This window comes from Acomys minous (genome assembly GCF_964271855.1).
Source record: "Acomys minous genome assembly, chromosome: 1".
NCBI classification, from domain to species: Eukaryota; Metazoa; Chordata; class Mammalia; order Rodentia; family Muridae; genus Acomys; species Acomys minous.
In genome coordinates, this window is record NC_140483.1 from 17,122,724 (window position 1) to 17,137,635 (window position 14,912).

At 45.6% G+C, this 14,912-nt stretch overlaps 1 protein-coding gene across 3 annotated transcripts; it reads right to left on the reverse strand.

The window, feature by feature from the left end:
- Nucleotides 1-555: 555 nt before the first annotated feature.
- Nucleotides 556-9,019, reverse strand: ZBTB18 (zinc finger and BTB domain containing 18). Of its 3 annotated transcripts, XM_084763530.1 has the most exons (3): nucleotides 6,531-8,300; nucleotides 3,538-4,225; nucleotides 3,288-3,425 (listed from the first exon to the last, which is right to left on the reverse strand). In XM_084763530.1, exons 1-3 carry the CDS (start codon nucleotides 6,757-6,759, stop codon nucleotides 3,416-3,418), a joined length of 927 nt encoding a protein of 308 aa, XP_084619656.1. In that variant the 5' UTR covers nucleotides 6,760-8,300; the 3' UTR covers nucleotides 3,288-3,415. The 3 variants fall into 3 exon arrangements, with proteins under 3 accessions (XP_084619655.1, XP_084619654.1, XP_084619656.1); XM_084763529.1 differs by lacking the exon at nucleotides 6,531-8,300 and adding an exon at nucleotides 8,754-9,019 and having other exon boundaries at nucleotides 556-4,225; XM_084763528.1 differs by having other exon boundaries at nucleotides 556-4,225; nucleotides 6,531-6,614.
- Nucleotides 9,020-14,912: the final 5,893 nt, after the last annotated feature.

The following is a 14,912-nucleotide window of genomic DNA, read 5'->3' on the forward strand; positions in this document are numbered from 1 at the left end:
TGCATTACTTAAGGGCTTTAAAATTATAACTTAAACACTAAGATCTTTTGAGTTCTGGTAAGAAAAACGGACGTACACAGCTACTGTGGAACAACCAAATGCTGCTAATTCAATTGCCTAGACTCCCACTCATTAGCCAAGCAGTCTTCCAAATTAAGACATCCGGTCTCCTTCAATTTTCCACTTAAGCCAGAACATGGGAGAATGGATTTGACCAATCAACTTAGGATAAAATCATGCATGGAAAGTGATTTGCATTGTGTATGGGTTAGTAGTTGTGTGGCTTATTATGAAAAAAATCTACCTTTGCCATCTGAAGTTCTTTGTATTCACAATTTTCGAGGGAATTACAGTCTTGATCTACACTGGAGAAATGGGTTGTATTTTTAAATGTGTACTTAGTGTCTTCTTAGATGATAAGATTGCGCATGTTTCCATAAAGCATTCTAATAACTTCAGAAACAGAAAAAAAATGGATACTAAAATGAAGATGCCATGCACTATGCAACTTTAAAAATCTGTTATGCGACCATAATACAAAAAACACACGGGAAATTCTCAGTTCATATAATTTATTGCAGTTAGCACACAGTTTAAAAATTCACCAACACACCAATAGTACAAAACTAAACAGCATTATAAGTTATTCCCCCTCAGGAAATAAAACATACTATGATTGTCAAAGCTAGATGTCAGTCTAAGATTTAGAACAAAGGAAGAATGTGAAACTAAGAAAAAGAAAAAGCAATCACTCACAATGACCACAAAAAAAAAAAATCCAAAAAGTCCGTTCTTTCACAGACATTGATTGTCTTCTCTAAATTAATAAAGATTATTTTAACATAAACTGTATTTTAAAAAAAAAACTAGAAACTCTTCAAGTAACTAAAGATAATGCTCCAAGGCCATTTTCACAGCTTTTTTTTGTTTTGTTTTGTTTGTTTGCTTTAAATGCCATTACAGCCAAATTAACATACATTTGACCAAATATTTCCAAAACAGTCCAGCAACACACAATGGAGTTTTCCACTCAGTATCTTAAGCACAAAAATAGGCTATGTTTACAGTAGTTAAGGCGATCAAATTTTAAACAAAAGCAATTAAAAAAGAAAAAGGGAAAAACAACAAACGTTTTCCATGCTACTCCCATAGACCTTATTTGTAAGTGCAAGACAGGAAAACAAACACTGTGCAAAATGCTTCTGCCCTGTGCGCTGGTCATTAAAACCACACATTGGGCTGCAGCCTCCGCTGCCGATACACATAGTCTCCTAACCCCTTCCCCACGCCAATCAGGGCAGTTCAGTCCTTTCAGCCTGGGGCTTTTTCAGTCCATAGAATCTTTTCATGAGTTAGGGGGTGGGGGAAGGAAAGGAAATGGGGGAGAAAAAGAAAAGGGAAGCAAAAAGGAGAGAGAGAGAGAATGACCTATGACCTATTGTCAATTTGTGCAGTAGTTACTCTAAAAATGCTCAGCTGGGTACGCGTGTACACCTAAACTCTGAGCTGGCATGGGTTCTGTGCAATTACAAGTGTGTTATAAATGCACACCGCACATGCAAATCTTTAAGCCGTTTGTAAACATTTATATGTTCCTTGTAATGTAGCGAAGTTATCAATTTGCAGCTTAAGTTTTTATTCAGCTTAACAGTTTCAACTTAAAGACAGTGGGAAAAGTCAATTTAAATTATATAAAATAAAAATAAAAACAGTGCATTTACGTTCTTCGTAACACCAGTTTTTTCCCCAAATGGTGCTATTTTTCTAAGGAAATTAAATAATTTTAAACTCACTCGTTAAAGTTATACAATGCAAACAAAGACAAAAAATATATTGAAACTCATGCATTTCTGTAGCGTTAATATTTACTTTTCAAGACTCAACTAAGAGCATCAACACAACCTGTCAAGTTCTTTGACACCCCCCCCAGCCCGTGTAATCAATTACAGTATACAAGAACAGTAATTCACATTTTAAACACACAGTTCAACACTGCTGAAGCTGCAATATCCTTTTTCATCTCAAGCAAACCTTCACAGAGACAGCCCCAGTGACCCAGTGTACTGTCAGATTTCTCTCACTGGGGACCATCAGAAAACCAGAAGTTGCCACAGAAAGTTTTAAGTCAACTGCTTGTTTAAAAATAGATAATCCAGCATCTCAGAAATTTTCCATTTGGGTCTAAAAGCATTCAGGTTTCCAACAGCCAGAAAATATTCATGCAATTTGAGACATATAAGGCGGCTAATAAAACTGGAGGGAATTTCTACTCTGAAAACAAAACAAAACAATGTGGGGCACAAGAAAAGCGCTCAAGACAATGCAGTGTTTACAAAATTAAGCCGTATGAAAGCGTTTTGTGACAGAACCGTTTGTTGAGAAGGTTTTTTCTTGGCTAACTTGGCCCACCCCTCAAAGGAAAGACACCTCTCTACTTCTGACTTGCTCTAAAGTTTCTTTTATCAGAATGCTAAATTAGTGAGATTCTCATGCTATTATTCTAAAGTGCAAAAACAAGTTAAGATCCCAACTTCTCAGTTCCAGGAAACAAGACTGCTTTTAGACCGTACCACACCTATATAGAGATCTATGTATATATATATGTATATATATATATATATTATTTATATATATATATAAAATTATTTCCAAAGTTCTTGAGAGCTATCTTCTAAGGTCCAGTCTCTGACAGTGGGCAAGCTCAGTGCTTCGCTTTTGACCGACAAGGAGTTCACCAACTCACAGTGGAACTTGCGGATGTGTCTGTACAGGTCTCCGGACTGCGTGAACCTGCGCTCGCACCACTTGCAGGCATGAGGCTTCTCGCGGGTGTGCACCACAGCATGGCGGCTCAGGTTGTGCGAGTACTGGAAACTCTTGCCGCACTGGGTGCACGTGTAGGGCTTCTCCCCCGAGTGAGTCCTCTCGTGGCGCTTGAGGGTGTACATACAGGAGAAAGTCTTCCCACACAGGGAGCACGTGGGCACGTTGACATCGGCTGCAGGCTTGCTGCGGATGCCATCCTGCTCGCGGAAGTGTGTGCTCAGGTGGATCTGCAGGATGTGGGGGCTGGGGAAGACTTTGTTGCACAGCGGGCACATGAAGATCTGGCCCGCGGGGCTCAGGATATTGGAGACGTAGGGAAGCAGACTGCTCTCCATTCCTCCTTCCACCTGGACCCGCTCACTCTCTGGGGTCATCATCTCATCGTCGCTGGCTTTGTCCTCCCGATCCAGCTCCCTTAAGACCGAGTCCTCCCTCAGAGGAGCCAGGTGGGCCGGCTCATACTGTACCCTGTTGTTAGTGCTCACACTCTCTTTCACAGTGCTATGTTCCATGTCATAGTCATTAGTGCCAACATCACTCTCATCACAGGATGCCTCTTTCTCCACCTTCACCTGCACCAGGTTGCTTCTCAGCACGTCCTGTGAAGAGAAATAAGAGCTGTTCAGATTTTCAACTCCTGAAAGGCTGGACTTGACAGACAGGTCCAGCACACAGTCAACATCTGCCGAATCCCTCACGGAGGTGACAGACCTCTGGGACAAAGACTCTGTTGAGCTGCAGGGGCTGGCTACTGTTTTTCCAGCTGCTGTGGCGTGTGGCTCGGCCTCTCCGCCAGCCTGGGGGATGCCTGCTGAGTCTGAGGGCAATCGCATCCACATGTTCCCAGGCTCAGCTGCCAAGTCCCTTTTGCTGGGCAGAATGTTCAATTTCTCATCTTCGCCTTCATCTTCGTCACTGGGCAGGTCACCTGCCATGTGGCTGCTGCCGTCTGAGAGGCTCTCGACTTTGTCTGAACAACTTGAAGCATCTTCTTCTTTTTTGGTGCTGTCTGCCTCTGTGGTGGCTTTCTCTTTGAGCTTCTTTTTGCAGACTTTGACAATGTCATACATGTGGAGATAGCTGGCAGCTGCTAGCACGTCCTCAATGGGCAAGTCTTTGAACTGGAGTTTCCCTTCGTACATGAATTCAAGCAGGAGAGCGAAAGCGGGGGCTGTCACAATGTCGCTGTTCAGATGAACAATGTCTCTTTTGTCCAGCTGGTCCTTGTAAAAGAGGTGGAAGTACATGCTGCATGAAGCCAGCACAGCGCGGTGCGCCCGGAACTGGGCATCTCCCACCAGAACAGTGCAGTCACAAAGAAAGCCCTGGTGCCTCTGCTCGCTCAGACACTGCAGCAAATGTCTGCTGTGGTCTGGAAACTCCATACTGTCTTCATAACCTGGGGAAAGACGAGTTTCTTGTTAGAGCCTGGTCAGGAGTTTAGCCTCTAGTTCCACTTTAAAAAATATCTGCCTTAGTGGTGGAGAGTTACATGTCTCTGAATTTTAAATCAGGCTCACACCCCAAGGACTCCCAAGTCACACATGCGACCTAAATGCACTTGCCAAGGACTCGCTCACCCCTCTCAGGACCCCTGGTCAAGTTTAAACCCTTCCTTTAGCTACAGCCTATTACTGATAACAAGAATTCAGACCTCATCTAGAAGAAATTTAACTAACTATTCATCAAATGACACCCTACAAAACCTACAAGACAGCTTGAACTTCAAAGGGAAAAAGCGCATAATAACAAAGTCCCACACAAATGCTGCAAGAGTCAAGAAAACTTGTCCAACCATTCTTTTTATTTTATCACTTTTCATACCTGACTACTTAGAAAGCACCGACTAAACACACACACATTTGGCTGAATTGAGGGGGAAAAAAAGAAATTGCATAATTAGTCCAGAAATCAGCAAACAACTTACTTTTAAAGTCAGAGTGTTACAACAACAAAAGCCCTGTGCATAAGAACAGATGTTGGTGCCGTAAGATTTGCAGGTAGTGCACATGCAGGAGATCAGACAGAACTGCACTGCCAGATGGGAAAGATCATCTTTACTATGAACAAATCCAAACATTTTAAAAATGAAGGGGGGGGGGGTGTCTGTTTCTTTGTAGAACCTCTACTTCAACAATATTAGCAACCAGAGAGGCTATTAACTCTGAAATTTTTCATCTAAACTTTGATCTGCTACAGGACAAAACAAACTCCATATTAAAATTAACCAAACTTTTACCACCCTAAAATGAGTTGCAAAAGCTTTATAGGTTCCATATTTAGTATTTTTTAAAGCCTTCCTAGAAAAAAATAAAAAAATAAACAACAACAAAAAAAAACCCCAAACCCCCCCCCCCCATGCCTTAGGTATTCAAAAAAAAATACTTTGTTTCAATAACAACTTGATATATTTTGTTTTCCCAGTAGCTTCTATTCTTTCAGTTATACATCTTTGCCATGTTTTCTGCCAAAGAAGGGTGGTGAAAGGAGGGAAGGAAAAGATAGGGTAAGAATCCAATTGTAGTGGCTAAAACTCCTTAAGATAAGCAGAGCCCACTTCCCCATCCTGGGACCAGAAGCAAGCCTCCCCACATCTAGCTTAGCAAGTAAATCTGGGGATGGAGATGAAGCTAATATTCAGAAACTACCTCCCTCCCTCTCCACTGTGCTTACACACCGTGAACCGTCCATCCTAACCGCAGGTACCGTCTGAAAGACACCACCAATAGAACAAACCAAGATTTACAATACAATCACTTTAAGTGCTCCACAGCTAACATCAATCCTAATCCTTGAGAGGGCTAAAAATAAAGATTGGAGGGCAGCTCACAAGGTAGCCGTGATCAAATTAGGAGGCTGAGAGGACAGAGAGGGACGAAGAAGGAAGCTTATAAACATCTGATCCAGCTGACTGTGGCCATATGGCAGCTGCTGCCCAGATAAAGAGATTAAGAATAGAGGAGTGCGATTACAGCTGTCTGGCCAATTCAGGCAGCTCAAATCTACAAGTTCTAAATTAGTCGCTAACACAAAAACTCCTGCAAATAATTATTGTTATGCTGAAATAAAAGATCTCTTAAATATATATTTGAAAGAAAAATGAGGAAACTGGTCAAACTATTCTCCTAGGGACAAAAGTTCTCTCTCTTCTTTCCTTCTTAAAAAACAAAAAACAAAACAAAACAAAAAACCACTAACAAAAACCCTCCGGTTTCAAAAGCACTACAGCTGTATGCTGCTTTCAGTAATGCTTGCCGAATGTTTTGAAGAATAAAGTTTCACAGTGGAATTAATTACACAACAACCTAGCTTCTTAACCAGAATAATCTTCTCGTATAAGTTTGAAAGCTGGATTCCAGACAGTTTACTATTTCTGCCCCCCTCAAGCAGAAGGAATCTAAACAGCAGTGAACAAAAGGCTTCTTAATCCAAAGTGATCTCCAAAAGCCATATTCCAAAGCCTTTCTTACCATCTGAAAACTTGAAATATTTCTGTGTATTAAAGTTATTTACTTGTTCAAATAAAAGAAATAAAAATTTAAACCAAGCAAGCCTAAGACTTTCAACTCCTTAAGACCATCACTTCATGCTCAATTTCACATATTATTCATAAAGTGGATTAGAAAAAGTAATGTGATTTTTTAAAAAATCAAATAAAACACCCAAACAGAAAGATGCTCAATCTAATCTCTTGCTACTCCTACCTTTAGGACACATAAACTTGATTAAGTCCTTCCCTCGGAGGCTTGCTGGCTCCAGGTCTGTTACATCGGTGGAAAAAAAGCAGACTAGGAGAGACAGATGCGAAGTGGAGATGATGTTGGAGAGCAATGAGATACCTTCTCCACCACAGACCCGCACACACTGACTCCCTGTCTGTGTGTTAGAATAAAAGGCTGAGGGATGGCAGGCTGTCAGCTGCTCTGACATCATGCTCAGATGGAAATGCTACCTCCAGCTGTGCTCCTTTAATGCCATATGCTGCTCCTCTACACTCCTGCCACCAGCTTCTTCTTAGGAGAACTTTTCTCTTCTGTTAGTATAAACAAAATACTTCAAAGTCTTCCTTTTCCCCCCCAAACTTTCTAACAGAAGAAATTGAAAAACTCAGCATATGGAGTCCTACTGTATTTATGGAATCGCAACACTTCTGCCTCGAGTTGGTGGACTGGCTCACATATGACAGCACACTCAAGCTCAGCGCTATTCAGGAAACCCACACTCACTTTTATTCAACTCCAACGTCTAGTTTCAAAGGCAGCTTAGGGATATTTTTAAACCAACCCATTTGACATCTCCAGTCCCATTTCAACATTATTACAGCACGGTTTTTTTTTTCTCCTTCCCCTGCGGAGATAATGGTAGACATCTCCGAAATGTTGGCAGACTTATTAAGAACTATTACTTTAGTGTGGCTCACCTTATTATTTCACTCTTACTTAGCAACTTATCTGCAACTACCTCCCAGGAAAATATTTCACACCACCACAGTTAATGCAAATTTCCATTCTCAGCACCAACAAACTGAAACTGCACTTCTGAAATCCTGGAAAGTATTTCAGTTCAACGAGGCAAATTAATAAACTGACACAACCTGCTACAGTCCCTCTGAAGGACCATATGACATAACATCTCGTCTTTCTGCTCAGAAAAGCCGTCGCTTTGTCTTGCCCTTGGTCTCTCTCTCCTTGAGGGAAGAGGCTGGGATGCCCAGGAGGGGTGAGAAGCCAGGTGTAGACTTTGGGAACTTTTTCTGGCTAGAGTTCTGGATCTTTTCTAACGGCTGACGAAATGTTAATGTAACCGGGGCTGGGCCGCCCGGTGCCCTGCAAGGTGCAGCGACATGACATCTATGAATGTCAGACACATCTCCTCAGACTCTTGGGAGGTTGGGGAGTAGAAAAAAAGAAGTTGGGGCCCGAGGCACAAGTGTCCCAACCCGGGCCACATCTACTTAGGTTCGTCTTAAAAACCAGAGGCAAGGAGCTAGAGAAGAAAACCTCACTTCTGTCCTGCCCTCGCTCACGAGTCACAAACCTAACTTTCTCTTAACTTCGCGGTGAATGACATAATTCTGAACTCGTTCGGGAGGCACTATGTGCAGATTACTTCCCTGCCACACACACCCTCTTTTCCACAGATACCCTCGCCCCATTCCAATATATCTGACATTAATCACCCCGTTTACCCAGTGGGGTGGTGGTGGTGGGTGAGTGACAGTTTAATGAGCCCCAAGAACCGCAATGGCCCGAAGATATCCACTCCACAGATCAACCCGTCCACCGCTACCGCGGACCCGCGGAGGTTCTGTGAGGTTTGGGGTTTTGTTTTTTAGAGGTGGGGGTAGGGTGCCCCGGGTGTGTGTGTGTGAGGTTTGGGGTGGGAAAAGATGCAAATCTTAGCGTAGTTCGCCGTGCAGAAAGCACTCAGGGAAAGAGGAAGGGTGAAACCACGGGGAAGGAGGTGCAGGGCAGAGAGCCGGTGCAGCAGGAAAACACCTTCCACAACGGCCGAGAAAACAGACCCGGGTCGCCGCAACAACAAAAGAAAAGTCGCAAGAAGCGGCGCGGCGACCGCTCCCCCGCCGCCGCCGCGCGCCTGCCCCCGGGGCCTCCCGGCAACCGCAACCCGGGCGCCGCGCCCTCCCCCTCCCCCGGCCCTGCAGCTGCACCGGCCCCGGAGCCGCGGCCGTCCCGGGCGCTGCAGCTGCGGCGGCCCGGCCCCCCTCCCCCGCCCGCCCGCCCTCCGCACCGGGAGGCGCCGCCGCAGCTGCACCGAGTCCGCCCCGCGCCGCAGCTGCACCGGCCGGGGAGCGCGGCCAGGCGAGGCGAGGCGAGCCCGCACCGCCCGCCCTCCGCCGCACTAACTAACTCCGCCCGGCGGGAGCCCGCGGCCGGCAGCGGGGCAGGGCGGGCGCGGGGACTCACACGGAGCGGCCCGAGTCGCCGCGTCCCCGCCGCGTCCTCCTCCTCCTCCTCCTCTGCCGCCGCCGCCGCTGGACTTGTGGGCGTCCTCCGCCGGCCCCCGCCCGCCCGCCGGCCCCGGCCCGGGCCCCGCGCGCCCCCGCCGCCCCCCGCCCGCGCTGGCAGCCTGAGGCGCGCGGCCGAGCCACAGGGCCCCACTCTTTCAACGGCTCCCCATGGCAGCAGCCCAGCGGCGGCCGCAGCCTGCCAGACGCACGGGCGGGAGCGGGCGGGCGGGCGAGCGCGGCGCCGGGCCGGGGGGCGGGGCGGGCGGGGCGCGGGCGGGGGGCGGACGACGCACACGCACGCACGCGGCGGCGCGGCCCAGATGTGGCCCCGCCCGGCCGAGCCGCCCCGCGCCGGCCGCTCAGCGATTGAGCGAAAGCGGCGGGCCCGGGTCCCTGGCCCGCCCCCGCTCTCGGTGTCGCCCAGTAGGAGAGCGGTGTTTAGGGAGGGCGGAGGAGCAGCGGGACTGACGGGGCAGCTCGGCCAATGGGAGCGGCGGGCAGGAGCTGCCGCCTGCGCGCGCCAATCGCAGGCGGCGACTGTTGGGTGGGCGTGGTCTTTTCCAGGGGGGCGGAGTCCGCGGGCCGCCGCGGCGGCGGCGGCGGCGGCGGCAGCGGCGCCCCTCTGGGTGACTTGGCCGTGAGAAAGTGAAAGGAGCCCGCAGGCGGCGGCGACAGCTGCGCGGGGAGGGGCCTGCTTCCAGGCTGGCGACGAGCGCGCTCTGGGGGTGTGGAGCGAGCGAGTCCGCGTGCACCGCGACGGCCATAAGTATACTTTTACACGGGGCAGGTGTCCCGGGCAGGCCGAGCGTGCGGGGCCGCAGCTGGCGGGGGCCGGCCTGGGGCGGGTGGCTTCTGGCCCTCCTGCAGTGCACGCTCGGGCAGCGTCCTCCGGGACTGGCCGCCTCCGGCCTGCGCTGCCTGCCGCCAGGTGCACGCGAGCTGCCAGGTCCCAGCGGCTGTGAGAGGCGCCTTTTCCCGGCGTCCTCAGTGCAAGTTGCAGCTGCGTTTCTCTCCACGATCCCCGCGTCCCGGCTGTACGCAGCGTGACAAGCAAAGACCAATTGCCCCGAGACCAGTCTTAGAGCTTTCCTGTGAGAGTGATACTTGTAGACGCTTTAGCCTCTTTCTTAATTGGTACGCAGCGGGCAACAGCTTTATATTACCGAAGGGAAAGACGTTATTTTGTGTGGCGCTTCTCTCCTGCGGATAAACTTCCTCTGTACCTGTTCTTAGTAGCTAACCTGTGTGGATCACTTCCACAGCAAGGAGGAAATGTAGAAAGGTTCTGCTTTCAAGATAATGGAAGGCAAGAGTACTACACAAAAAGTTGATTAACGAACGGGGTTGAGAAAATGGTTCAAGGCAATAAAACAGAAAACTTCGTAGCGAGGAAGTCAACACAGTAGTAATTGTCTAAATGAAATGTGTTTACTCTTTGCTATGTCAACCCTGCCTGGCAAGCCCTGTTGCTAACCAACTCGCCAGGAAACCTTGCAGCTGAGCAAAATCTGCTTTCTCATTCTTTCAGGTCAAACAGGTAAAGAAGGTGAAAGTAATTGTGTGGGCAAATCTGACATATTGAATTACTAAGGAAGAAACAAACACACACAGAGTACCTAAAATTCCTAGAACTTTGATATTCTGTTGGAAATAGTAATGCTTTCCACTCTTTCCTCAACTCTTATGTATCCTTGTGATGGATCTGGGAGACAGGGTGGAGGTCAGGGCCGTCTTCAGGTTCAACCCGGATTTCCTTCCCAGAAGAAAGGAGACCTAGTCTCCATCTGTTTCACCCGAGGGGAGTTTACAAACGGTTTTTGTTGTGGTGGTTTGGTATGGCTTGTTGAGACAGGGTCTCTCTACATTGATAGTCCTGGCTGCCCTGTAACTCACTGTGTAGACCAGGCTGGCCTCAGACTCACAAGAGGTCTGCCTGTCACTTCCTTCCAAGGGTTGTGGTTAAAGACGTGGGCCACCACACCCCACTACCAGTGAATGAGACACACTTTAAAAACATAAAAAGGAATATATATGTTTTATGGAGAATTCAAGAGAATAAAAGGAAAAAATGTTTGTATTCATAAAGTCATTTCCCACGAATTAAAAGTTAACAATGAGGGATTTAGCAAACCTCCAGATAAATAGATGTAGTGACTGATAATGCCAAGATATCAAAACATAAGTTTACAAGAAAACTGGGACATTCAGATTATCCACCAAAACTTCCACTCAGTTTTATGGTGTCCAGAGTGAAATTACAATTCTGACAATGGTTTGCAGAATGTGCCTACAAGTGGAGCTAACAGTCCCAGAGATGGACAGAAGACACTGGTGGATCTGGAAGTTGTAAATATGGCTTGCTTTATTTTGGGGCTGTTTTCCTTTTAAGCCATAACTAGTATCCATTTTGAGAACTGAAAAGTATGTCCAGGAAATACAGATTAAATGGATATTTAAGGAAGCCAGTCTGTCACCCCTCATTGCTATGACAGTCAAATCCAAGGTCCCTAGTGCAATTGTATTTTCTCTGCTCCCTCCCTCACCCCCAACTTCAATTGAAGTGTCTTAAAAAACTTATTTCACAAATGGTACTTTCAGTTCTGGTTGGAAAATCAGCATACAAACAAGTATGATGGGCATCGGGTACTGTGTACAGGAGGGCTACTGTTTGTTTTCTGCAACCATTGGATCCATGGAAGATAAAGCCCCGGAGTCCAGATAATTTCCCTTAAACATCTTTCTGGAATCGAAGTCCTTCTACTCCTACACAATAGTCTAAACAAATTAACCATGAAACAAAGAAGCTTGACAGAGTTCATTGTTGTTTTAAAGCTAATAGACTACCCCCTAATGCCCACCTCACACAGTGAAAACAAATATGCAGAAAACACCAACACTAAGCTGTTGGAGAAAATATGCCATTGTTTTTGTTTGTTTGTTTGTTTGTTTGTTTGGGTTTTTGTTTTGTTTTGTTTCTGAAGGAGTGCCTTTGCTTCACAATTCTGATTCACCCAAGCTTCTCCAGGAATCCTGAAATTTAAAAATATAATAATACAAGAGATTTCTTGGGAGAGAACAAATGTGTCATAAAGTTCATGTCAAACAGTAACAACCTAACAGGATAAACATCAATTTGATGAGCAGCTGTGTCAGAAGGGATGGCTTTTAGGACTGAGTCACAAGTTACAGCTTTGAAAGCCCATTTCTGACTTTATTGCAAGTAACATCATGTTGGAAATTATGAAAGTAAATTTTAAATTGGGCTTATAAACTTACTGATTTCATGTATAGTTGGAATTTTTACTAAAAAAAAATCAGAATTACAAGCAAATTAACAAAAGATCAGATAATCCTAGTATGAGATTTATAACAACTATTTTAAGTATCAAAACGTGACTAGAGTTTAACCTGTTGTTTAATTACTTTTAGGTAAAAGCTTCCTGTATTGCCTAGGTTGCCTTTGAACTTGTAGTGTCAAGCAACCATCCTGCTTCTGCATCCCAAAGAACTATCACGCTTGCCTCTGATTTTTAATCTATAGAGAAAGGGCACATTAAAATAAAAAGTTTGTTCAAGGCTCTGTTAAACACACTGCTTTCCACACATGGCATGAATGAGACTATTAACTTTCTGTTTCTTTTTGAGACAGATACCACTATGTAGCCCAGGCTGCTTGAAACTTCTAATCCTCCTGCCTCAGCCTCCCAGCAATGACCAGTCCGTCCCCACCCCCACCTCCTTTCCTGGATGCTAAGAAAGAGCAGATTGAAACGGTCTGAGGCCACATAAACATAGTGCTGCAACAATGATTTTTAAAGAGAAACGAACTGGAATATTTTTAAATATTTATTTATTTATACAGTATTTTGCCTGAAAATGTGCCTACACACCAGACAAGGGCACCAGATCTCATTATAGATGGTTGTGAGCCACCATGTGGTTGCTGGGAATTGAACTCAGGACCTTTGAAAGAACTGACCTCTTAACCTGTGAGCCAACTCTCCAGCCCAATGAACTGGAATTTACACCACAGTGATGACCAGGGAGTATATTCCCTAAGGGATCTTAACCCTGCCCCACTGTGTGTGTGTGTGTGTGTTTTCAGTACATATATTTGGGGCCACATAGACAACTCAGGAGCTAAGAGTACTGCCTGCACAAGCCTGAGGACCCACAATATTTTTTAACCCTGGTGAGTGGGTAGGGTGAGGGCATCTGTAACTACAGAGCTCCTGAAGGTTAGCTAGCCTGGAATGTATAGTACAAAAGCAAGAAAGACTCCCTCAAGAAAGTGAAAGGTGAGAAGGCTACCCCTCAAAATTATGCTTTAACCTTCACATTCATGCATACACACACACACACACACACACACACACACACACATATATATATATATATAAAAACACTTTTTTTTTTTTAAATGACAGGGTCTCACTATGTAGCCCTAACTAATCTGGAACTTGCTATGTAGACCAGGCTGGCCTTGAACTCACAGGGAACACCTGCCTCTGCCTAGCAAGTGTTGGCATTAAAGACTGCATACCACCATATTTAGCCAATGAAAATGCTTTCTAAGACTTAAATATATATGCATACATAATTCTGTGGCGTATATTATATATCAAGTCATTTCCCAGGTTATAGATTATGTGGTTAGGAGCCTATATGTTAAATCTCCGAAGTGTGATTGCTGAGCCTTAGAGGTAACTCCATCAGATTGAGGGAAGATCTTTACACTGGATGCAGGGGCAGTGAGGTCACTCCTGTGCTGAGAGCAGAGTTATCTACACCAGTAATTCAAAACAGCTGAGGGTCAAGTAATGCCCTGTTCCCAGAATGGTTTTTCCTGTATAGCGAGTTCTCAGCTGCCTCCTGTAGAGTGGAGCTCCGATAGTGTGGTAGCTGAAGGAGGCCAAGAGCTCAGGCTCTCGTGGAACCAGGACTTGTGACTAAAGAGACTTTAGCAGGAAAGCAAACTTATTTCATTAGCTTTTCAACCCACAACCTCTTTTTCTCAGTTTCTTTTCTATCTCTTTCATAAAATACTTTATGCCATAAAACATATGGAAGTGTAAGAATGCACACAGTGGTGCTTTTATAGACATATGTGTGCTTGCTTTGTGTGTAACCATCATTTGCTTCGTACATAATATGAGGCCACCCGCCCCCAGCTATGTTGGTAATAGAACTCAGGGCCTTGAGTATGCTAGGCAAGTGCCTTACCACCCATCCACAGTCCCACTCACCCCAAGCTGGCTTCCTTCCTTGATAAACAAAAAGCCTGCCTACCATCTCTTAATGAGAGTTTAGTCAGTTAGCATTTATTTAAATGTCAACCTAAGCAAAACCGGCAGGTACAGGCAAGGCTACCATCCATGAAGATCACACAAAGCCCCCTGAAACTAAATGTGAAATACATCTGTTGTGTTTGAAGGAATGTTAATTTGGACCACTAAAAGGTGTGTTCGTGTTATCTGTGGGTTTTTCTTGCCTGGCCTGAATCATTTACAATAATCTTACACACATAGCTTTTCCAAATGAGTGAGTTCTAGCAAGAAAGATTGACCATGACATTATCTTCTTCTCTCTTTCAATACTGGAAGTCTTCTGTGCGTATCAACTTCTCTAGATTCCCATAAAATATGTAATAAATAAAACCGCTTTATTTGTTTTTTAAAAGGGATAAAAAGTCTAAAGATGTAAATGTTAGTGTTCATGATTGTGTTCGGCCACTCACATTTGGGTTGTGTTGAAATATGGGGTGCAAGTGAGCATAGAAGAAGCCAATGAGGTATTTTCTTCACTTTAGAGAGAGGGTAGCTTGGGGGGTTGGGGAGCGGTGGAATGAGGGGTGGGGTGGGAGTTGGACCACACACTTGGTCTACTTCAGGTGCTGAGCAAAAGACAGAAGCAGTGTCTACCGATCTGCATTCCAAACAGGGCAGGAAGGCTCTCTCTGGTCGGCTTCATTTCCATCCTCCATGGACTTGAACAGGCAGAGAGGAAAAAAAGATAAAGATGCACTCCAAAGTTATCCATTGAGCACTTGCAATGTGTCAGAGAAACGAATATGGACCCACACTCTCATGGGTCCTGTAGAGTTTCTGCCCTGTGC